Source organism: Seriola dumerili, unplaced genomic scaffold (genome assembly GCF_002260705.1).
Source record: "Seriola dumerili isolate Sdu_G_001 unplaced genomic scaffold, Sdu_1.0 BDQW01000295.1, whole genome shotgun sequence".
In the NCBI taxonomy this organism is placed as follows: Eukaryota; Metazoa; Chordata; class Actinopteri; order Carangiformes; family Carangidae; genus Seriola; species Seriola dumerili.
The window spans coordinates 342,926-365,901 of NW_019174550.1; the positions used below are offsets into that span (position 1 = coordinate 342,926).

At 40.7% G+C, this 22,976-nt stretch overlaps 2 protein-coding genes and 3 non-coding genes across 6 annotated transcripts; 2 read left to right on the top strand and 3 right to left on the bottom strand.

Annotated features, from left to right (window-relative positions):
- The first annotated feature begins 1,515 nt into the window (after positions 1-1,515).
- On the top strand, positions 1,516-12,887 carry LOC111231358 (prospero homeobox protein 1-like). 2 transcript variants are annotated; one of them, XM_022758417.1, is made up of 7 exons: positions 1,516-1,815; positions 4,165-4,257; positions 4,752-6,631; positions 6,729-6,842; positions 7,716-7,828; positions 8,571-8,676; positions 10,833-12,887. In XM_022758417.1, exons 3-7 carry the CDS (start codon positions 4,754-4,756, stop codon positions 11,004-11,006), a joined length of 2,385 nt encoding a protein of 794 aa, XP_022614138.1. In that variant the 5' UTR covers positions 1,516-1,815; positions 4,165-4,257; positions 4,752-4,753; the 3' UTR covers positions 11,007-12,887. The 2 variants fall into 2 exon arrangements, with proteins under 2 accessions (XP_022614138.1, XP_022614139.1); XM_022758418.1 differs by having other exon boundaries at positions 6,735-6,842.
- Positions 9,314-9,387, bottom strand: trnai-aau. The gene has a single exon. It is a non-coding gene; the product is annotated as a tRNA-Ile (tRNA).
- Positions 10,096-10,169, bottom strand: trnai-aau. The gene has a single exon. It is a non-coding gene; the product is annotated as a tRNA-Ile (tRNA).
- A 1,401-nt stretch (positions 12,888-14,288) lies between the features above and the next one.
- tmem179b (transmembrane protein 179B) lies at positions 14,289-20,225 on the top strand. Its single transcript, XM_022758381.1, has 6 exons — positions 14,289-14,326; positions 14,766-14,883; positions 15,872-16,068; positions 17,139-17,276; positions 17,751-17,829; positions 18,647-20,225. Exons 2-6 carry the CDS (start codon positions 14,785-14,787, stop codon positions 18,845-18,847), a joined length of 714 nt encoding a protein of 237 aa, XP_022614102.1. The 5' UTR covers positions 14,289-14,326; positions 14,766-14,784; the 3' UTR covers positions 18,848-20,225.
- Positions 19,013-19,094, bottom strand: trnas-gcu. The gene has a single exon. It is a non-coding gene; the product is annotated as a tRNA-Ser (tRNA).
- Positions 20,226-22,976: the final 2,751 nt, after the last annotated feature.

The following is a 22,976-nucleotide window of genomic DNA, read 5'->3' on the forward strand; positions in this document are numbered from 1 at the left end:
TCTCTTGCCCTCCTCCCGCTGCATGTTTTTATTTATTCAGACCTCACTCACTTTCTCTTTCCTGCCCTCTCCTCCTCTCTGCATGTTTATGTTTATTCAGACACATCTCCCTCTTTTTCTCTCCCCCCTTTCTCTCCCTCTGTACCCGTGTGTCCAGCTTTTGTTACCAGCCTCGTTTCCATAACAACTGCGACCTTTCAGTCAGTGCCTAACCATTTTTAATCAGGAGTAGAGAAAGACTGAGATGTGATGAGACAGACAGAGAGAGGGAGTAAAATTGGAGGTTACTCAGGTGATGCGTCGGATTGGTGAAAAAAACAAATGATCCTCAAAAAGAGATAAGAAGAGAGAGAGCAACAGAATAAACTGAGGAATGAAAACTGGCCCTGCTCTTATCATAAAACCTTGTTAACAGCTTCCAAGCAGGTTTACATGGGCAACATTCCCAGCAACAGGTAACAAAGGGCTGCTCAAGGTCAAGCATCTTCTCAAATGTTTTCCTGGAAACAGGATGTTTCGGTTTAATCATGGGTTTTAATGAGACTTCACTAAAAACATTATGGTGCAGCTGAAAGGCCACAACAAACAGGGTAGTTTTCCTGCATTTATTCAAAATATCGTCCATTTCCTCTCAAATTGTACTCTGCTGTAGATTGCTGTTTCATACTGCAATCATCAAGAGGGTTACTCCACCACCCTGGTTATATTTCAATACTATAGAATCCTTAAATATCCCTAAATACTACAGACATTTTCAGGACTGTGTGTTAAAGTCATTAAAAGCTATGATTAAATTTGATGGCAGATCATTTAAACATCTTATACCAAAATATTTGATTTAAATGTGACACGTTACCTTAAGATCAATATCAATATATTATGTTAAAAAATGCATTTTCTTTTGCAGAAATGTTAACAAACTGTACAAAACTGTAATTGTCTCTTTCCATGCTCAGTTTCTGTGCTGTGTCTCAAAGGAAATGCCTTTGGTAAGATAAAACTGTTAATGAATTACCACCTGACTTTCAATGGTTAATATGGGTTTTACAGGATCTGAGAATATGCTGCTAAAACTCTGCGACTCCACTATTGTAATGTAGTTTCATCAGTTTAGAGTCTGCTTGGCCTTGAGAAATGCCCCTATAAGTCTTGGTCAGGGTAGACTGTCCACATATCATGTCTGTCTATATACCTGTGGGTGTGTCTGTGGCGAACAAGTAGCCTAGCAATCTGCAACAAACTGTTGCTATCCTGAATTATCAAAAGAGGTAATTGCTTTAATTTGAAATCAGTTAGCATTACTTCACACTGTTTAAACCAGCATCTTTTATGTGTGTGTGTGTGTGTGTGTGTGTGTGTGTGTGTGTGTGTGTGTGCGTGCGCGCACATACTTTGGGTCATGCCAACATGGGAGGGACCGGACCGTCAAGTGGACAGCTCTCGAGTCCGCCCGCCCGCCCACCGCGCGCCACTCTACACCGGGAGCAGCGCGTGAGGATGATGCCAACCAAAGATAGACGGATTGGCGAGGGAGTCAAAAAACCTGCACAGTGACACAACTAAAGAAAAGAGGAGGCAGTTGAAGGTGAGAGTGAAACTGAGAGAGTTACGGAACAAAGAACAAATAAAAAGGGAGAGGGAAAAGGGAAATAGCCGGAAACCCGCTGCTGGCTGGTTCCTCTTTGCCCGCACTGATGTCCGAGGCCCGTCCGGTGCCAGCTGAAGACAGTCGACCGAGGCAGAGCGCACAGGAGCGGCCACTGGAGTGGGAGGCTTCGGGGAGCGGACACCGCTGGAGCTCTTGCCTGTGACTGAGTGAGTTCATTTTTTAAAAACTTCAAACACAACGTAATTTTTAAAATATGACACGTTTGATAAACCGCGAGGGTCCGTGTCTGCTATTTCTCCGTGTGTTTATTTTTTCTTTCATACTGCGACATTAGTCCACCGCTGCCAATTAGTCACAGGACGCAACACGGGCGCGCGCGCACACACAAACTGACAGCTCGTGCGTGAGAATGGTCAAAGCGAATTCCTCTCGCGTGGCAGAACCGGCAGATGCTGCCACGCGGAGGCTTCAAACATATATATTATTCAAAGTAACATTATTTACTTCAGCATGGATGGATTGAAGGATAGATAGATAGATAGAAAGATAGATGTATAGATAGATGAACAATAGCCTATAATCAAAATCATTTACAACAAAGTTATAGAAATGCCCTGTAGATATTATACACCCAGACAAACAAATGTAACAGATCAAACTCCTTATGAAATTTATTTGCAATATTGTATATTTTAGGAACACATACACACACACACACACACACACACACAGTCTACTTCCATTACTGACAGGTTGATTTTTATTTATTTATGTGGTACAGTTTTGCCACAAAAATATATTTTTTTAATAAATGCATGCAAATAGACCTGCAAGCCCAATATTTGAGATTAGATGAGTAACCTGTTGGTCTATGTGATTTTTTTCCTTTTGCCTATGTTGCTAGCATGTGCTAACAACACATGAACCCCAGATTAATATTTACAAATATAATTTACTGACATACATCATTTAATACCAGTAAATTGTGTGTGTTTAATTCAGTGTGCGTTCCCTTTCCTGTCAGTCTTCCCAGTGACAGCCTCATCTGTCCAACAGCAGCATTCTTAAGTCTAATCTAGTGGTTAATAGCTTTCATTTTCATTGCTCAGTGTTTGTATTTTGTGCAGCTTTCCACTGGCTTTGAAAAGCTAATCTGTCCCTGATATAAGCGCATTGGCTGGCTTGCCATCTGGGTTGTATTATAGTAGAGAGGAGAGGGCATTTGAATAATTGATATTTAGCTATTTATAGGAGGATTATTCTCTTCATGTTGCACCATGGGACCTATGCACTGGTCTATCTATCTATCTATCTATCTATCTATCTATCTATCTATCTATCTATCTATCTATCTATCTATCCAACTATCTATCTATCTATCTATCTATCTATTCATCTTATAAATTTTAATGGCCACCAGTGATAAGCAAGTATCTCAATTGGCCTGAAATTTTAAATAGTTTTTGTGTTTGTGTGTGTTCACATTTTCTGTATTTTTGTCTACCTACCATACCTCTCTCAGTCTATCCTTACATCTGTCCATTTATCATCCGTTCCATCTTTCTGGTGGGTGAGTGGTAGTGTATCCATCTGAAGTGGATTAGGGGTGTTATCAAAGCTAAGTAGGACTACTGTTAACACACACACTCTCGTATATGCACAAACACACAGACAGATACATACATGCTGCTCTCACTCCATTTCCCTCCCCAAGGACCATTGACCATTGTTAGCCCACTCTCAAGCCTCTTTTGCTTTTGTGTGAATGTCTATGTGTGGTGTGCGGGAGTGTGTGTTTGATGGTAAACACTCTGATCAAACAGTGCTTAACAAGCTGCCTGAACTGATAACAGAGAGAGGAGAGGAAAGAGAGGATGAGAGAGGGATAGAGAGGAAGGAAAAGGGGAAAGGGGTGTCCAGAGGGAAAGGAGGTTACATACTGACAAAAAGGGAATGGGGATGTCTGTTTTTGATCTTGATTAAATAGTGAGATGTACTGTTATTCATAAGCTTAGTGTTCACTGTTCTCCATTTTACAAGCTTTTCCAGGTATTGTAGGGAAGCGATGAAGAATTATATACCGTCAGTGTTTTAAGGACCTGAATATTCCAGTAAAATCTAAAGAAAACAATGTTGTAGCAAAACTGTTCTGTGATTTTTACCTCTCTTTTCTGCTCAGTGCCAAGATCCACATTACCTCCCTTAGTTACCTCCCTCCATTTTGTTACATGTATTTTCATGACGATGGTGCTTTCTTAGACGGTCACACTGTTGAGAGAAACAGGAAAGATAGCGTAAAGAGAGGAGGTTGATATGTGACAAAGATCATGAGCCAGATGTTAACCTACTGCACCACCAGCACATAGCCTGTTCCCCAGTCTGTTGACCTGCATTGACACGCTCTTTGTTGAGTTGCAGCACGCTGTTTCTTCCTATTACACGTTTGAAGGCCATGGAGGAGAATATCAACCCTCTGAACAACTGTTAGGACCGCAGAGGAATTCATGTTTCTTGGCTTAACTTACACTCTCACAATATATGCTTATATTTTTCAGCTCTATGCCAGGACATTTCAGCTCATTCTAATTACTATTAAAGTGAAAGTGGGTGCGACCTTTGACAGAACAGTGACCTGTTTTGCTGTCCAGGTAAGTTGAAGTCATGTGCCTGTTATATTAATACAGAATCATTATATGGCATCATTTATATTTCACAGCACCAAAAATGACATTGAAAAAAATCAAAAGCAGCATCTCTCAGATTCCTGTTTTGCTAGATAATCCACAGAACACACTATCAACAGTTTTAATAAGAACTAATTCTTTTGTGTGGAGTGATTCTGTTGAAAACTGTTCACAGCAAGATCTCTGGGTTATCCAGAGTAACAGGAGCAATGTTTTGTTGCTATTGCTAATGCCAATGTTGCCATTGCTTTTTTAAAATAATAATAATGGGCTACAAATGACCACAAATTAAATTCCATTCATCTCATAGACATGTGTCTAAATAAGTAAAAATCTCCAAATAAAACCAAACTATCTGCACGGCTAGAATGACCTAGAAATATAAATTAGAAAATATACTTATTATTTTTAATTTGGGTGAACTTACCCTTGAAGTGTCCTTGTGCCTCTCTCCTCAGTGATGGATTCACCCACAGATCTTTTCAGCGACTCTTCACCCCAGATACATACATTTGCACCCACTCTCAGCTCAACAGATCTCCCTGGAGTTCATCCCCAGCCCAGTGCAGGTCGCCCTCCTCCTGCCTTTAGGCCTCCTGGCTTTCCCCTCATTCATCACCTCCTCCAGCCAGGCGGAGCATCCAGGAGGATTGGAGGGCAACTCAACTCAAACATGAGCACACACAGGCACCTGGAAGATAGAAATTTGGAGGAAGATGGAGGAGAAAGGGATGAACAGGTGGAGCAAGGGATGGAAAGAGGAGAAGAGGGAGTCCTGGAGGGAGAGGACAGCTTGTTGGAGGTTAAGAAGAGGCACAGTGATGCTGCTCTCGCAGCAGAGTGGAGTCAAGATGTCTTAAAAGTTAAGAGGATGAAGCTGGAGAGCCGACAGAGGGATGTAGAGGCCGATGGAGAGGCCGACGAGGGAGGTAGGAGGCGCGGGGGTGGGAGAGAAGGAAAGAGACGAGAGAGGGAAGAGCTGAAAGAGCAGCTGGAGGAGGCAAGAGAGAGATTGCAGGCCCTGCAGGAGAAAGTATGGAGGGCTTTTGGGGAAAAGCACATGGCAGAGGAGGAGAAGAAAAGGAGACGCAGAAATGGAAACAGAGGAGCAACAGATGGGAGAGACGGAGATGTAGGGATGATGGAGGAGGAGGACATTACAGAAGGGATGTATGATGAAGAAGATATTGATGGTGGCGAGATGGAGAAGGAATCTTTTTCCCTTCTTTCTGCTTCCCCTTTTGACAACTTCCACACCCACAAGCGGAGAGAAGAGAGGCAAAAAGAGAGAGAAGGGAGGATGGAGAGAGGAAGAGGCGGAGGATTGCACTTGGAGGGCATGATGGAGGGAGCAGGGTTGTGGTTGGATTGTGGAGGACTGGTAAGAGGTGACTGGGATGGAGGGATAGAAGATGAGGGTGAGGAAGGAGGGCAAAAGTTTGCTCAGGCACTGAAGCTGGAGCTGGGCAGCGCTGTGGCCCGGGTCATCGACCGAGTTCTTCGCCTCTACACCGAAACAACAGATTTCACTCCTTCCTCTCCTCCTGCCGCCATTTCCTTTCTCCCATCTGATGTAGGAAATGATGGAGGCAGGGACAGGGGAGTGTGGATGGGACTATTAACAAGAGGAAGAGGGGAGGAAAAGGCAAGGGGTAAGGAGGAAAAGATGGGGGGGCAGGATGGAGAAAGAGAGAAGCAGCTCCAGAAGATGAGCAATGGGAGCATCGGGCCTCCAGGACAGTCACATCGCACTGAGCCATCAGATCTTACGATGCCTTTGGCTGTTCAAAGGTCACCTGACATTAGAAAGGCCCACCCACTCCTTGGCCCACCTCTCTCTACCCACCTAAATTCCTCTCACCCAAACCTCTCCTTGCATCACCCCTCTCTACCTCGCCCTCCTCCTCTTTCTCACCCTCCCCTCTTACCCCCAGCCTCACAACCCAAAGACCCCTCCTCCTCCTCCTTCCATCCATCTTCATCCTCCTCTTCTTCTTCCTCTTCTTCCTTCCCTGCGCCTCCCCCTCCTCCTCCTCCTCCCCCACTACCACTCCCGCTGCTGCACTACTCCATGCAGCAGCTCTTCTCTCGCTCTCTTCACCACCCCCAGCTGCCCCACCTGCCCCCGTCCCGCAAAGACTATTTGAACTCCGATCCTTTCTTGGAGTTCTCATCTCACCCGTCCTTCCCCCCGATCCCCTTGCTCGGGCACCTGGACCCCTCCCTTGCTCGTCATACTCACGGAGGCAGAGAGAGGGAGAGGGGGATGAGAGGAGATGGTGGGATGAGAGGAGGAGGAGGGATGGATGGAGGAGAGCTCTACTTGACAGCTGGGGGAATATCCTTTTGTCTTTAAGGTGGGAGGAATGAGGGGGAGAGGTGTGTGTGTTTATGTGTGTGTTTAAAGAAACGTGTATCTCCTTGACTGGCCTCATGTATACACCCAGGAGGGCTTGTCTCCCTGTCATCTGAAGAAAGCCAAACTAATGTTCTTCTACACACGCTATCCCAGCTCCAACACACTCAAGACGTACTTCCCTGATGTCAAGGTGTGTGTAGCCTGTCGCCATCATGGATCAATATTCAAACATTTCATACAAAGCCATATTTTACCTTTTACTATTACAAAAGGCTATTCATGCATATCCAGTAAGGGGAGGTCTATGGCTTGGCCCTTTTTTGATAGAGCTTGATTTATTCTTTTTCAACAATAATGATATGATTTTGATATAAATGCCAGTATTCATGCTTTTACATGAATTACATAAAGTAACCCTCACTGTATACTATAACACATTTTGTAAATCAACTAAAAAACTTACTGGTTTAAAAAAAAGAAAAATATATGTATTTAGTGTCCATAACCAAAGCAAGTACATTTTGCTAATACATCACATTAACATGGCTAACCAGCCATTTAGTCTGTTATAATACACTTTGATATTTTATTTTCTTAGATGGACAATCCCTCCATAACCATTACTCTCAATAAGCAATAGACTGGAAGTGGATACCGTATTCCAGTCACTGCTTGAATAGAAAATATACTGAAGGAGGATATTTTACATTTGAACAGTAAACTCTTCTGTCTGTAAATATGATAATTCAGTAAACCTTACTGGTAATAAAATTATTATAAATAATAACAATCGGTGAAATTCTAGCAACAAAATACACCAATCACAAGCCAAAGTGGCATTCTCATCAACAGAAAACAACTGCTGCTATATTATTGTGAAGGTTTTTTTAAAAAGCAAAACTTTCCTTTATGAAATGTTTCTCTCACTAGCAAAAATTATATTTGAATTTAAATCAGTATGTTATTGTAAATGCTAAATTCATTTGTCTAACACGCACCACCCCTCTCATGCAGTCCTTATCTGCTCACTTCTTCTCCTGCTGTTTTCCTATTCTCTGTCTAGTTTAACCGCTGTGTGACCTCCCAGATGATTAAATGGTTCAGTAACTTCAGAGAGTTCTTCTACATCCAGATGGAGCGCTTTGCACGACAGGCTGTCCGTGAGGCTCTCACTCGGTCTGTTTGGGTTGGCACTGGTTTTTGTTAAACTCATTTGCTGCAAAATTTCCATTGTTTGACTGGGTTTTGTATAGCTAACATGTTGGTACTGAATTTTTACATTGACAATCTTCAGTCTGATTTATGCATCAGATAATGTGCATATGTTGCGCTGCATCTTTGGTCATGAAAGAAAGAATTACAAATTGCAGAATAATTACAAAATTCTGAAGTTTCATGCTCCAGGTTCTCTTGTTTTATGCAACAGTGTGTGAAGCATCATCATGGTTTACTCCCTGACAGTCAGGTAGATCTGCTATAATCAAACAAGCAACTTCCAACTTGAAACAGTTCATGTTCTCCATTTTCCTCTGATGTAGTTTTCATATTCCCTTTATTTTTTAATAGTAGAGGTAGTGATAGTTGTGATTAATTAAATTATCAATCAATCAATCATTTCTGATTTAAGTTAATATGTACATTTACAGAAATTATATATCTCTTCATAGTTATTTGACCTATTTAATACTAGCACTAGTGCTTCTTCTACTATTAAAGACTTACGTACTGTATTAGATTTAAAACATAAATGTGTATGTATGTATGTCTTATTATTTCAACCCATGGGGCCAAAAACTGTCACAGTAGATGCATTGTCCATTAGTATTGATTATAATTTATACAAATAAATGCTATTAACAACATGCATTTTGTAACATCATAATTGAAATTAGTGGGTTTGTCTAACTTTGTGTCCCAGGGATGGTGCACCTCGTCTGGGTAGAGAGAGTCAGCTGCGAGTGGGCCGTGATACAGAACTGTATCGTATACTGAACATGCACTACAATAAAAGTAACGTCTACCAGGTAAGTGAGTGTGTGTCAATAGGCAGGGTGTATATTTTCCACAGTAGTCATAGCTTTCAGCTTGCTAATTGTATGAGTGTATATAGTCCTTGAATGGGTGCTATAATACCTTATAGCACTGTCACTGCAGTGAATGCATGTTTTAATTGTTTATGGACTGAGGACCTTGAGTCTGATTAACTCCAAGTTTTCTTTATTGGTACAATGTCTGATCAGTTTTTTTTTGTCAAAACAGGAGCACTGCAAGGTTATGTCATCAATTTTGTATAATGTATAAAATAATATGCAATTAGGGTGTACATCTCAAACTCTTAACTGCTGTTTATAATGACATTATCCAGTGCAGGGTTAGCTTGATGTACATGATTTTCCATGTGTGAAAAGAAAGTTGTTGTTGCATGCACCTATTAATGTTAGGATGTACACTATGTTCACATAGAGGGGCTGGGATGGCATTGAATGTAGAAAGCAGTCCTTTCACATAGTTTGTATACATACATTTTCAAGGACATTGTTTCCCTCAGCGAGTGCAGTAACATTTGACAACTGCTTGCTACAAGGTTAAGAGGTAATCGCGGATGATTCAGGTGCTAATTGAGAGACGTCAAATTAAGATGTGTTTCTTTCAAAAGGAGTTTGGCCCGTACGGGGATCGAACCCGCGACCTTGGCGTTATTAGCACCACGCTCTAACCAACTGAGCTAACCGGCCATATATAGAATTGGAAAATCATTAGAGTTCGTTACAGTGAGAGTGGTATTGCCGTGAATTTGTGTGTGTATCGTCTGTGCCTGCAATCATGGCAAACGTGTGGTTTGGGGAAACGGGGCGGAGGCCCTTGTCTGTGGACAAATTTTGTCACAACCCTGCAACATACAGTCACGTAATTTTACAAGTGTGTAGTTGACGTCGAAATTAAGGCCAAGTTCAAAGATGAGTGTGGTCCGACCCGCGAGTAGTGAGTATATAAAGTATAGTAAGTACTAAACACATCAACATGATGACAGACTGGCGTGATCCCATCCAAAGAAAGTCTCTAGTTTGGGAGATAGTGCTGTTCCAGGTAACTTGTCTTAGATAGATAACCCCTCTATAGCCAGTATAAACACTCTCAATAAGCCAGAAACTGGAGGTGGAGGAAATAGAAAATTAAGTGATTTACTGTTCCATTAACCACTATTTCTAAAAGGGTTAAATTGTTATTTTTTTCTATAAATCTCCATTTATTTCAAACACAGGCAGGAGAATAATTGAGAGATTTATCAACAGATTGGTTGACTATAGACAGGCCTATTCATTTCAGAGGTCAGCATATAAGTGTGGCATTGTCTCTAGTAAACAACACATATGTGGTAAATTGTTTTGTTTCTGTGATAAATGTGTCAGTAGTTTAATGAGCTATGAAACGTCAAAACTCCGTGGCCCGTACGGGGATCGAACCCGCGACCTTGGCGTTATTAGCCCCACGCTCTAACCAACTGAGCTAACCGGCCCTGTTTTCCCTTGTGCCTTTACTGAACAGAAATTCCCGTTTGTGATAGAAACGACATCGTTTCATTTAAGTAATTTCACATAGATTCATACTTTATTTTCAACAGTAAATGTTTTATTAATTTTCATATGTAATTTACACACATTAGGGTATTCATCTTCTTATTCCTTCTGCTCAATTTCTTATTAAGGTCTTATTTATATTAGCAAGATGGTGTCATGTTAATAACTTGCATGAAACATAATTTATTTTAACATATAAGCAAGTATGAATAAACTTGTATAGTATCTCATTGACCAGCCAGAGGGGACACAAAAGGCTGGATGGAAACAAGTCCTGGCCCAAGTCCAATAGTTGAACATAATTTATATTTCTCTATATGCACTTTTTTGTGTGCATTTTATTGTACTGGTATGTGCAACCCAATCTTATGCACTCACTTTTTTTTCTATAATAGACTACAATGTTGAGGTGTTTACTTTGCTTGTAGGTATAGTTGGTCTAGATTATATTAGATCTGACAGGAAACACAATTACCAAAATGTAACTCTTAGATTTTTTGCTTTTCCGTGAAGTGTACTTGTGAAGCCCATTTCAGACTTAATTCTGTAGACCTATTCTGTAAGAATATTTTATCCTTTGACACTCAGATTTCTCTCTGCAGGTCCCAGAGAGGTTTATTGAAGTGTCAGAGGTGGCTCTGAGGGAGTTTTACTCAGCCATTTGGACTGGGAGAGACAGCGACCCCTGCTGGAAGAAGGGGATTTATAAAATTATCTGTAAACTTGACAGTCCTGTACCGGATGCCTTCAGACTGCCCGGTTGTCCTGTCGGCTGATGAGTGAACTGCTTTGATCTGGTACACGTATACAAATGCACAAAAGCATGCACAAAAACAAACTTACTGAAAGAAGGGAATAACATAGAAGCATCTTCGAACTGTACCATTTCAGACTTGTCAGCTTGATTCAGCTTGACACCTAGTATGAGGAAATGCATTTGGTTTCACAGTTTGATTATTCATAATTCCTTCATTTTGGGAAAAAAAAGATCATGTTTTTGCTTGACATAGTGTACAGGGACAGACACATACATGCACAAATGGACTGACACACAGGGTCAATAGTAGGCTGACACACTCATTGCGGTGATAAGAGTCTTGTGACTGCACTTATCAAAGAACGTGACCATACCATTGAATTAAAATGAACAGAACAGGAATTCCCTTTCCAAACATTCTTCACAATGCTGCGACACGGGCTTGATAAAACTGTAGCCACAGAGCTGGAATGGACAGACAGGTTTTCACAATCATGTCATGGAAATATGTATAGTCACTGGTGTGTGGTGTGTCATCATGACATGGCTCCTGTTTTTAGATGTGTTGTCCATATTTCTGAGCTGTGCACCGCCCTCACATCATTGATTCACATGAAAACATGATATGCAGTCTCTTGTAAATTACTTTGATTCGTGCAAAATATAATTTTATGCATTCATTCAGTAATGAAACAGACTGCTGACAGCTGTTACCAAACGGGGGTGCTACACAGATGCATGTTTCAAGTACCTGAGTACATAACAAGCATCTCAGATTGGTCCCATTTCCCTCCTCATCACTTTCACTATTTTTTTAAGAAAATGCAGTAATGTTTGGTGCATAATCATTGATAATCTTCACCTAAAATTTAAGTGCTCTACTGTCCCTCAGGAGTGTTGATAGTTGTACATTACAGACTGGCCAGAACATCACATATGATTGCTGTTTGCTAGAAATGAACTCCTGTTGTTGCCTTGAGTCTGGGCTTCCCTGGAGTGTCTGAACTACCCCTTTCATCTGGTGTGCCCCACAGCTTTTACATTTTAGATGCACTTATTTTTCCATGGCTGTGAGGGTGCTTCCTTTGTTTTTTTTCTCCAACAACCTGAGGCTTTTAGGTTTGCATTCATGTGAAGTTTGTTTTTGTATCCATTTGAAAATCTTTAAAGAATCAATGTTTCATAACGTACTGGTTAATTTGGATAATTGTAAGATTATAAAAAAAATGAAGTGACCCTTGTTTAATAGGACTATCAGGTCAGTGGTTTCAGCCAGTGGATTTCTTTTGCTTGTGGATCCATCTCTCTGTTTAATATGACATTATTATAAAGCTTTTGTACATGATGGCACAATGTAATCAAATTGTAATTAAAATTCTCTCAAATGGGACAATATATTGAATTTAAAATAGTTAAATTAATGTTTTGTTGTTTCCTTGATGTACTCTTATTGTTGGAATAATTACTTATGTTTTTGTATTCCTTTAATGTGATGCTTACACTAAATAGGCCGGTTGCACAATTAACATATATCGACATTTGTTTCTAAAAAGGTATTGAGAAGACTTTGACTCTATCTACTGTATATCATGACTCTTTTATCTAGAAGACACACGAATTTCTGTTCATGAAAATGTTGGTTGACTGACCCAGATAAAGGCCTCCTCTGGCTTCATCACAGCTCTGTGAAAACAAGCCCATATGTAAACTATCTGTGACGTGTTTTCAAGTGCATGTTTCCTATATTTGAATTTTGTATTGTAATCTTGTATGTTTTCTCTCATTGCTTTTATCGGTCTCTCTTTTATACTGTACATACTCTATTCTTTAATGTATATCTGTGCCTCATTCAAACTTTGGTGAATTTTGACGTTTAAACTTATCAGTGAATTAAAGTGATGCCAGGCTTGTGCTTTGTGATGTCTGGATTCACACCACATACACACATACATAAAACACACACCATGTCTGGCGTTCAGCTCCTGGTAGCCAGCACTAATGCCATCATATGTTAAGCCTTTAATCTAACAACACTACTGCAGTAACACACACACACACATACACACATTCACACTGATACTAATACTTGGATGATGGCTTTGTAAGAGGCTCAGCCCGGGACAAAGTCTAACCACCTGAGACAGCACAAACAAACACACACACACACAGTTTCTCTGGTATTCTAGCAATGTATCCAAACAACAGGAGTCTTGCAGAAAAACTTCTAACTAACTGACAAGGTAGAGTGACTGTTCTCACGCTGGACCTGGTTAAACCTAGATGTTTGCTATATAGTCTTAGCTTGGTATTTTTGTATTTAGCTTAGAATTAAATGGGCACAACAGACACATAACACACACATATTAATGCAAATGTCCCTAGTTACTAGTTTCCTTTTGGGATGTCAGGTCAGATTTCAGCCATTCAATATCAAATTTCATTGCTTTTTCTATTTATAAACTATGTCGAGATCTGTAAAGGCTCTGTGACACAAATTAAATTCTACAGCACAAGACATATAAAGGTATCAGTAAAGTATTTAAATTAAAGCCTAACTATAGCCTGTATACAGCCTACTATGTAACAAATTCTCACTGGGTTTGGTATTTGGTAGCCTACATGGAACATATATCAAAATGGCATGGTCTTATGACATAAGTCACAAGGTTTGATTAAGCACTCTGGGAATGGACTACCACTTTCATCAAACACACATACACACTCACACAGTGGCCGCCACTAATTCCAGGATGACATGCCTCTAAATCCTCAAGTAGCTCAACCTTTGACTAAGTCTGGCCACCTGATTGTCTACTGCATATTATAACTGCATTGTATACTTTTAATACTGTTATATCAATAGTTGGTACCATATGATTATCAGAAATGTGTGTAGATAAAGCCCAAGACTTTCAGTTTGCAGATGTGCTAAGGCCTTAGTTTAAAGATGATTGATCATCCCTTGCATCCATTCATCTTCCCTTCTTGCTGCTTCCCACAGCTTTCAGTTTATCTTTCTGGGCTATCCGATGAAACCAACTCCTGACCCGAGGAAATTGGACCTGTATGACAGCCAGTGTCCAAGTTAATATACCGGTCAGTGTGACAAAATAAAACGATTTTTACGCATTTATAATCGGACGTGCACATCTGGTGGAGCTCAAGAGAAGCAGTAGCTTATTGAAACTAAAACTGAACCGCAGGATCGACGCTTCGGGCAACTGGACTTTGAGTGAGAGCCGAGTCCAGCGGATAAAAAAAACAGCCAAAAGTATCGCCGGAAATCAACTGTTTTTGCCTTCAAATATTAGGCGTGCCATTTGTCACAAGAAGAGACAGGTGAGTTGATTATTTTGGGATCATAACGGTTGCATCTGGCTTTTGAAATCATGTTTTTGCAACATATGGAGAAATGATAGTCAGGAAGATTTTTTCTTGATTTATAATTTGTGGAAATTAAATTATTAGTCTGTTTGCTTTCTCCTCCAACAGCCCCCAAGGATATTCAATTAGTGGAAAACGAAAGGCTTGCTAAACCACTGTATAGTCCATTTAGCCTTACTGTGAACATTTCACTGGAGATTTTCTACGGATTTACCCAGTTGCACTTGAAATTGGTTTACCTTTTCTTTACCACGCATTCTTAAACATACGTTCATCGTATCCACCTTACTACATTTCAGTTGATTCTTCATATAGTATTTTTTTTTTATTTTGAAACACTTTACCGGAAGCTCTCCATCTTATTGTGGCTGCCTTTACGCTGGTCTCCCTGCAGACGGGCACCGGGCCGCTGGATGATGGCGTTCACGGGACTGCTGCTGCTGGAGTTGGGTCTGTACGCCAGCTGTTTCGTCTGTGGGATTGTTGCCGCCGCATCCCTCACCATCGTCCAGGTGACTTTATGTACTAAAATAATTACCTAGCTTGATATGCTATTGGTATCTCCATCCTCTTCCGGGTAGACTCACTTTTTCAGTGCGTGTGTCCGTGCTAGAAAGTTTGAAGTACACCGAATTGACAGCCAGACCTTTAATTTGGGACACTTTTAAAAGTATTTAATTCCATTTCTAATCTCTTTTATCAGTTCATTTGCACAGTGTTTCCTCAATTAAGTGTTTTAATCAGCTACTTTTCTGTGTTAAGCAGATTTTACGCTTTCGAGCATCAAAAATAATTGATTTCATACAGAAGCATATTTTTCTGGATGTTACATTTTTATCACGTATTACCAGAGCGCGAGGACTTCAAAATAGACACGAGCGTTTACTTTCCTCTGAGTTGTATCCTCAAGTAGGGGAACTACTATCACCAGCCATCACCATCAGTATCAGTACAGTATCACCAATACAGTATCATTCCGCTCCATCAGATTTAATTAGCAGCACTCATTTTACGCTATTAGCTAAAGACACTGTGGAAAACCAACATCACAGCCTTCATCTAATCAGGAAATGCGTGAGCCTGTAAAAATGCGCGCGAGCTTAGATATGGATGTGCCTGCGCACTAACAACAGTCATGTGTCCAGATACCGATACTGTTGTGACCAGATGCTCCTCGTGCCCAATTATTCTCCCTGCCTCTTTATAGAAGTCAGATGCCCTGTGTGTGTGTGTGTGTATGTGTGTGTGTGTGTGTATGTGTGTGTGTGTGTGTGTGTGTGTGTGTGTGTGTATGTGTGTGTGTGTGTGTGTGTGTGTGTGTGTGTGTGTCTGAGTGTATGTGTGCGTGTATATGTGTGTTTGTGTCTTTCCAATGGAACAAAAAGAAAGTCACTGAAACAGTTTAACAAAACTGAGACAATTAAATGAAGCAAACTAACAGAAAAGAAACAGCTGAAATTACAAAATAAAAGTCCAAAATATCTCTCTCTTTTCTTTCAGGGCAACTTTGGAGGTCTGTGTATGCTATATGGAAATGTAAACTACAATGCAACAGCAAGCCTTATAGGGATTCAGTCATCCAGCTCCTCGTCTTTGTGCTATTTTGTGTCGGCCATCTCAGTCATGGTGGCAGTGGTGTGCTTCTCGCTGTCTCTGTACTGGGTGTACACTTTCTGCATCGATGGGGACATCAGAAGGTGACTAACAGTTGTATTTGTCTTTATCGTCACGTGGAGCAGTTCCAGACATTATGTGTGTCTCTCTGATTGAATCCTTGAAGTTGTTGGTTTACTGTTCATTGTTTTAAACCGGCTGTAAACAGCGAGCACAGTTTACAGCCACCAAACCTCAGTCAAACTGCAGTGGTTTTATATGCTGCTCCTGGCTGACAAAGGTTTGACAACATGTAGCTACCAACATAGGTCTCTTCCTACTTTATAACTTTGCAAATGTAGACTGCTTGAATTTAAACAGTCAGCTGCAGTTTATCACATATCAGCATTTGAATGCTGATGTTACAAAATTGAAACAAAAACTAATAGTTTGTGTTAAGTATAAAATTTGGCATTAATCAATGTTTCCTCTCAAAACACAGATGCAATAATGTACAATACCAATACCCAAAAGAGTATTTTCCCCACTCATTTTTGCATGTTTGCAGAGAGGGTTTTAGTGCAAATGCAAGTACAAAACATATCATAGAGATATACCAGTATCTAAATCATGATACTTTATTGCTACATTAACAGGCTTATTGGTGTAAATTACATAATCCTAGAAACAATTCAAAAATGTCAGGACTACAATCAGACAAAACATCAGTAAGTGACAGTAAGATTGTTGAATTGCTGCTGATATTTCTTAAAACTGATGTGAACATGTAATTTATTATGACACAATGAAACAAGGGACACTAAAATCCAGACTAATAAAATTCTTTTAGGCGGGTTATCAGGATGGTTTCATAAAGCTTAGGTGCAGGTTTTACAGACTCAGTGACCTCATGAAGCTGGTTTAACAGCAAAGGCTACAGAGCTGGTGAGGAGAGAAAAAAAAACATGGAATGGAAATTAAAAAATGATCAAAAGAGGGCAGGGTACAGGTCACGCCATGGTAACATAGTCATATGTGACATACAGTAGTTTGACATCATTTCCTCATTTGGTCAGGGGTTGAGATAACACTTTATTCCTCTATTTCTCTTTCCCGACTTCAAACAGGCTCACCGCCGTTCTCACGCTCTCTCTGTTTATTCTGTCCTCCACAGGGAGCGTGTGTGGATGAACCTGATCGTGGCTGTGTGCGGCATCTTCCTGTTCTTCCTGCTCATCACGGGCTGCATGTTGAAGATCGGACGCGACTCACTCTGCAACTCGGTCATACACACTGTTCCGAACATTACCAGGTTCAACACACACACACACACACACACACACACGCATACACAGTGGAGCTATACACTCATGCCTGCACAGACATGTCCACAAAACCAAAACCTCTCACAAACAAATCACAAATGAAACTAAAACATTTGAAACCCACTGAGCTTTACTTTATATTTGCTTGCTCTCTTCAAACCTCTGTTTTCTCTGTCATCATCTCTTTTTCACATCCTCATTTATCCTATTAAACATACTTACACTTTGTCATTCTGTCAATAAAAGCTCCACTTTCTTTTCTCTTGGCATATGAAAGCAGATAAATGTCTTTTCATTTTGACAATCTATGTCCATCTTAGTGGATATGATGACTTTAAAGGGACTTTGAGGAGTAAAATATATCTTGTTAGCTACTTTAAAACCTCTTTGATAGGACTAGAAAGATGGATTGAAACTTAATTATCAACTTTCTAATATGCAATCTGTTTTTGTCTCTCAAGATGCGAGGAGGCCCAGACTAGAAAATGGGCCAGTCCACTTAAAGGAGGAAAGTTCTACAACAATCTACTTAAAGCTGAGGTCAGTATTTCGTTCAGTGTTTTTATTTTATGTCTAGAATCACATCCGTAAAACCAGTTCTGATGCACCAGTCAACATCAACATTTGATTGCAAGATACAATATTTAGGAAGTTGCTCAAGTTCAGTCCCACATTATGATTCAAGGACCAAGCTCAGAAAAAAAAATGCAGTTACAATGCAACACATCCAACACTGTAACACTTCAGTTAACCTCCTCTTCAGTTTAATAAGTGAAAACATTTCCAAACATTCACAGGAATTAGATTTTCAAAAGAAAAGTGAATAGAATTTTTTTTACAAGAAGGACATGAATGAATGAATGGGGAGAAACTGATTCAGTCTTAAAGGAGCTATTTGTAGGTTTTGCTATAGCCACATAGCCAGTGTTTGCAGTAACAGCTCTTTTCTTACCCGACCTGTCTCACCACTCTCCAATAGCAACCCATTCCAATCTGCCTTGAAAACGTAGCGCTGCTCAGAGGGCGTATTATAACCTCTTGTCCTTTAAATGCAACGTTGGCCGAAGCTCTTGTCAAGTGACAGTCACCACCGCCTGCTCCCATCAGGAAACCATGTTTAACGGCAGAGAAAACTTACAAATAGCCTCTTTAAACAGCTATAAAAAAAACAGTTTCCTTATATAGTGGCAGCTGCTTTAAATCATCATGTAGCCAAGACAGATCATTTAAAACAACATTTAAGAGAATATATGTAGAGCTTGTCTATCACTAACTTCCCACATAGATTCTCAGATGAAAGAGCTTCATATTCTTCTTGTGTGTCACGTGTTGTCTCCTCACTGACTCCCCCCTTTAGACGGCAGTGTGGGTCAACTTCTTCTTCTGGCTCATCATCGGGGTTCTTGTGATCGTCCAGAGGCGTCAGAGTTCAGGGTCTAAGATGATTGTAGGAGGGCTCGGAGGGTATGGTGGGCCGGCCGGCGGGCTTTTTGGTGATCCCGGGGTGACGGCCGCAGAGACGGAGCCATTTTTCAACCGTCCTCCAAGGCCACAGTGAGGACGGGTGTTACAGAGGAGTTCAAAAAACACACACACACACACACACACACACACACACACACACACACACACACACACACACACACACTAGCACAAAATGATAGATGCAGAAACATTTTTTAAGGGTGTTTTGGCACATAGATACAATAGTAGTGTAAACACTCGACGAGGATGGGATTCGAACCCACGCGTGCAGAGCACAATGGATTAGCAGTCCATCGCCTTAACCACTCGGCCACCTCGTCAGGCACACATTTATGAATAGAAGCGAAAATCCTGCACAGCCTCTTTGTGTCTGTCAGGGCATGTGTTAAGCAGATTGATCACATGATACAGAGATCGAACAGCTGATTTGTGCATTTACCCATTTCCCACATTTACCTCGTCTCACTTATCAAACCCCTCTCAACCGTCTGACCACTGTATCACACAGAAATATGGATTTGTTCATTCAGTTTGTTTACATAACCAAGGAATGTGGGGATGTTTACTGCAGGCATTCGTTTTATATTTCACCACTGTGCCCAGATTTTGTACTTTTATTGTGCCAGGCAGATGTTTCCTATGTAAAACATTTTCACTCCTCAGTAGCTTCAACAGCTTAAAGTCCGATTTTTACACTTGTTACACATTTTTACACAGTTGTTCTAGTGAGTCACTACTCTGTTCCACCCAGTTTTATTATTACTGTTGGTTTTCTTCATTCCTTATTTATGATGACATTGAGGCAAATTTCTCCTACTTTCATTCTGCCTCAAAATATTTTTCATTTAATCTCTAAAGTTCACTGTCAGCTGTGAACTAAACCACTGTTTGAAGGACCACTCATTACAACTTGAAACAACAGGGATATAACATTATATCACATTATTTTGCAAATAATTCAAATGGATTTTTAAATTCCAGGCATGATAAATGACATGTGTGCTACTTTTTTAAGCAATAAAGCAAAGACTTAAACACAATGAGCTTAACTGTTTTATTATGTAAGACTACTATCTTAGGTAAAAGGCTCTCTTTAACAGGAGTCCACTTTGTCTTGACCAGAATGGAGACATGGAAATGGATATGCTGAGTTGTGTCTCCCTCTGGTGGTTGATAATGAGTAAAGGCTCCCACCTCTCTACAAAGAGACATTTGAAATGTTAAATTAAGTATTTCCTGTGTTAGTTCACAGCCATTTAAATACAAAGGTGAACTTTTGAGAAGAAGAAGAGTTTGGCGGAGGTTGTGTGCTGTGTAGCGCTCCATAATGTTGTTATTGTGGCGAGGAAATGATGTAATGACTCATTGGGTCGGTGACCTTTACACACCTGAAGCTTATAAAGCTGATGACTTCATGCCAGGTTTTTTTCTTTGCTTGTGTATTTCAATAAAACTGGTCCTTCTGCTTATTTTTTGAAGCCTAATGTTTTCAAACACAATCAAAGATCCTGGCGCTCTTTATTCTGCATCTGAGAAACCGAGTGCCAAGTAACAGAGAGCAGTGATTTGAGCCAAAACATATGTAGTGTACTCACTCTTGCTGTTTTCATTTCATCAGAAGCTTTACCCTGCTTCTAACAGTTTGGCAAATGTGTTTATCCCAGACTGTTAAACCCAACAGGCCACTGACAGACTGTGTGTTTACTATTGATTAGCATCCAATCAATTTCATCACAGTCTGCAAGATCAGTTTGTTTTAATAAGTTTACACAAAGGCAAAAACTCAGACCTTGTGGCTACATCATCACTATTATTTGAAATAAACATTATAAAATATATATTCATTAAGACGTGGCTGCATATTCTAAAATGTAGATTTATGACACAATAGAAATGACTTGAATTTTGTTTTTGTTATTTTGAAGGGGAAAAAAGCATGATATGATTTGTAGCTACTGAAAATACTTTACTTTAATTACTGTGATTGCCATGGATGGGGCTGATTTGTCTGCACTGAATGAATCACCAGCAGTTCCCTGACAGATAAAAATAGACAGAATGAGTCCTGCTATTCCAAAAGGACTCCTTCTGTCTTCCACTAACTGTCTAATCTCGGTGGATTACCTGACCTCGCTTGAGCCCTGAGGTAGAAGATAATGTTCACTGAGGAGAGAGAGAAAGGAGAGACGGGACAGGAGAGAGGGAGAAGGATACCTGGAGTTGCTGTGTGCAGAAAGTCTGTAAAGGGACAAGAAAGAAGAGAGAGCACTCTGGAAAGCACTGAGGACTGTCTGAAACTCGAGTCTCAGAAGAAATCTACCTCAAAGCTCGTGATAAACTTGACTCCGGAGGAGTCTGTGTATGGTAAGATATTTTCACTTCTTCTTATTGTTTGGCTTCCGATGAGAGAAATAAGCTGTGTGGATGTAAATGTGTATGAGTGAGAAAAAAGAGGAGTGCTGTGAAAACGTGCTTCAGAGATAGGGACTGCTGGCAGGAGAGGAATAAAAGAGAAACACAGAGAAGAGCAGTGGACAGTGTAGACTGAGCTAAGCCACGATAAGCCTCTTTAAGCTACTTCACTCTCCGCAGATCAAATGTTCTGTTTTAAACCTGTTGATCTGTGCTGGACTTGTGACTGTGAGCTATTGATTCACTTTATCTGCTTTTTTGGCAGGAGAGCTGTAGATTACTGCCAAATCAGACAGTACAGAAACTGTGGAGAATAGAGCAGAGTCCTTAAATCTCACATTAAAATCACAGAGAGCACTTCAACTGGACAAATGTGCGTTAAGTCTCTGTTTCCAAGCATCTGTCTGCTTAAATGTCCTTGAGCCAATCGATGTATCCTGTCCAGATCCAGAGCTTCAGTTTTGACATCTGACCTCCATCTCTCCCCCTCATCTCTGTCCAGAGCATGTCTCAGGATCAGTGTGAGTCGGTGGCCGTGAGCGTGGAGTCTCTCCTGAGCGATGCCAAGAGGATGCAGATGCAGTGTCGTGAGCGCAGCGAGCAGCTCTCCATGGCCACCATGCAGCTGAGGGTGGAGTCGGCCTCCCTGAGGGAGCAGTGCGAGGCCACCCAGCTCGATATGGCCCGCATCCGCCGGCAGCTGGACGAGCTGCTGGACACCAAAGCCGCCTTCGAAGCCAGGGAGAGGCAGGCGCGTAAACTCAGCAAGCAGCTGTGAGGAGATGAGGAAGAGGGGAGATAGTGACGTGACAGAGGGGAGCAGCATCCTACATGTCATGAACTGTTAGCCAGGCTCCCACTGAAACCCTTTGTTTGGCACCCAGGTGATGAGTAGGACAGCGGGATGAGGGGTTAAGAAAGAATTGGGAAGGGGGGCAGCTGATAGAAACTCTGAGAGGAGGAAGCGGAATGGATGAGGGAGGAAGAAGGAGACTTGAGGGAGGAAAACAGACAGAATAGAAACAGGAAGGAGAGAGGGTGAACAATTGAAATGATGGTAAAAAAAAAAGGCAAGAGAAGTAAATAAGATGCACTTTAAACAGAGAGCCAACCTCTAATGATCACTTGAAAAGTTGGTCTCTGTAGTTTAGGACAGGATATTGTTAAGAGTACCAACATCGACATTTTGCTGAAAATTACTTTTCTGAAGAAAAAATTGAATCAGAAGTCTAAGTAAAATGTGTGGTTTGTCAGGGTGTTGAGAGAAGAGGAAAATAAAACAAGAACAGAGGGTAAAAGAGGCATTTTCTCAATATTCACAGTTCTTTCTCAGACTCCAGGCCTTTGCTGCTGGTTGAAACATGAAAACACACACGAATTCCCTCTCCTCTTTCTCCTTTTCATGGCTAATAAACACTTTACAAACACATTCTTGTCTGCTTATGTCGCTTACTATCCGCAAAAATATCCACATCTCATCACTACATTTTATAAATTGTTGAGTTGATCCTGTGCAGCCAATGTATATTAGTATTAGTCCCCAAAATAAGAAAGAAACATGCATTTTCCTACATTTACTCCGACACACCTGCATGCCTCACAAGGCTCTAACCCTGTTCCCATGGAAACAGTACCCAGAAGCTGTTGAACATGTATCAGTAACTTTTAACTCCAAATTAAAAGAAAATGCATAATCATGAGAAAATCATGTAGTTGTCAAAAGAAGTCTCTTTGACCTGACAGGCTGAGAGCTGTAATATTCTACAAAATAATTTAATGAAAAATATGTA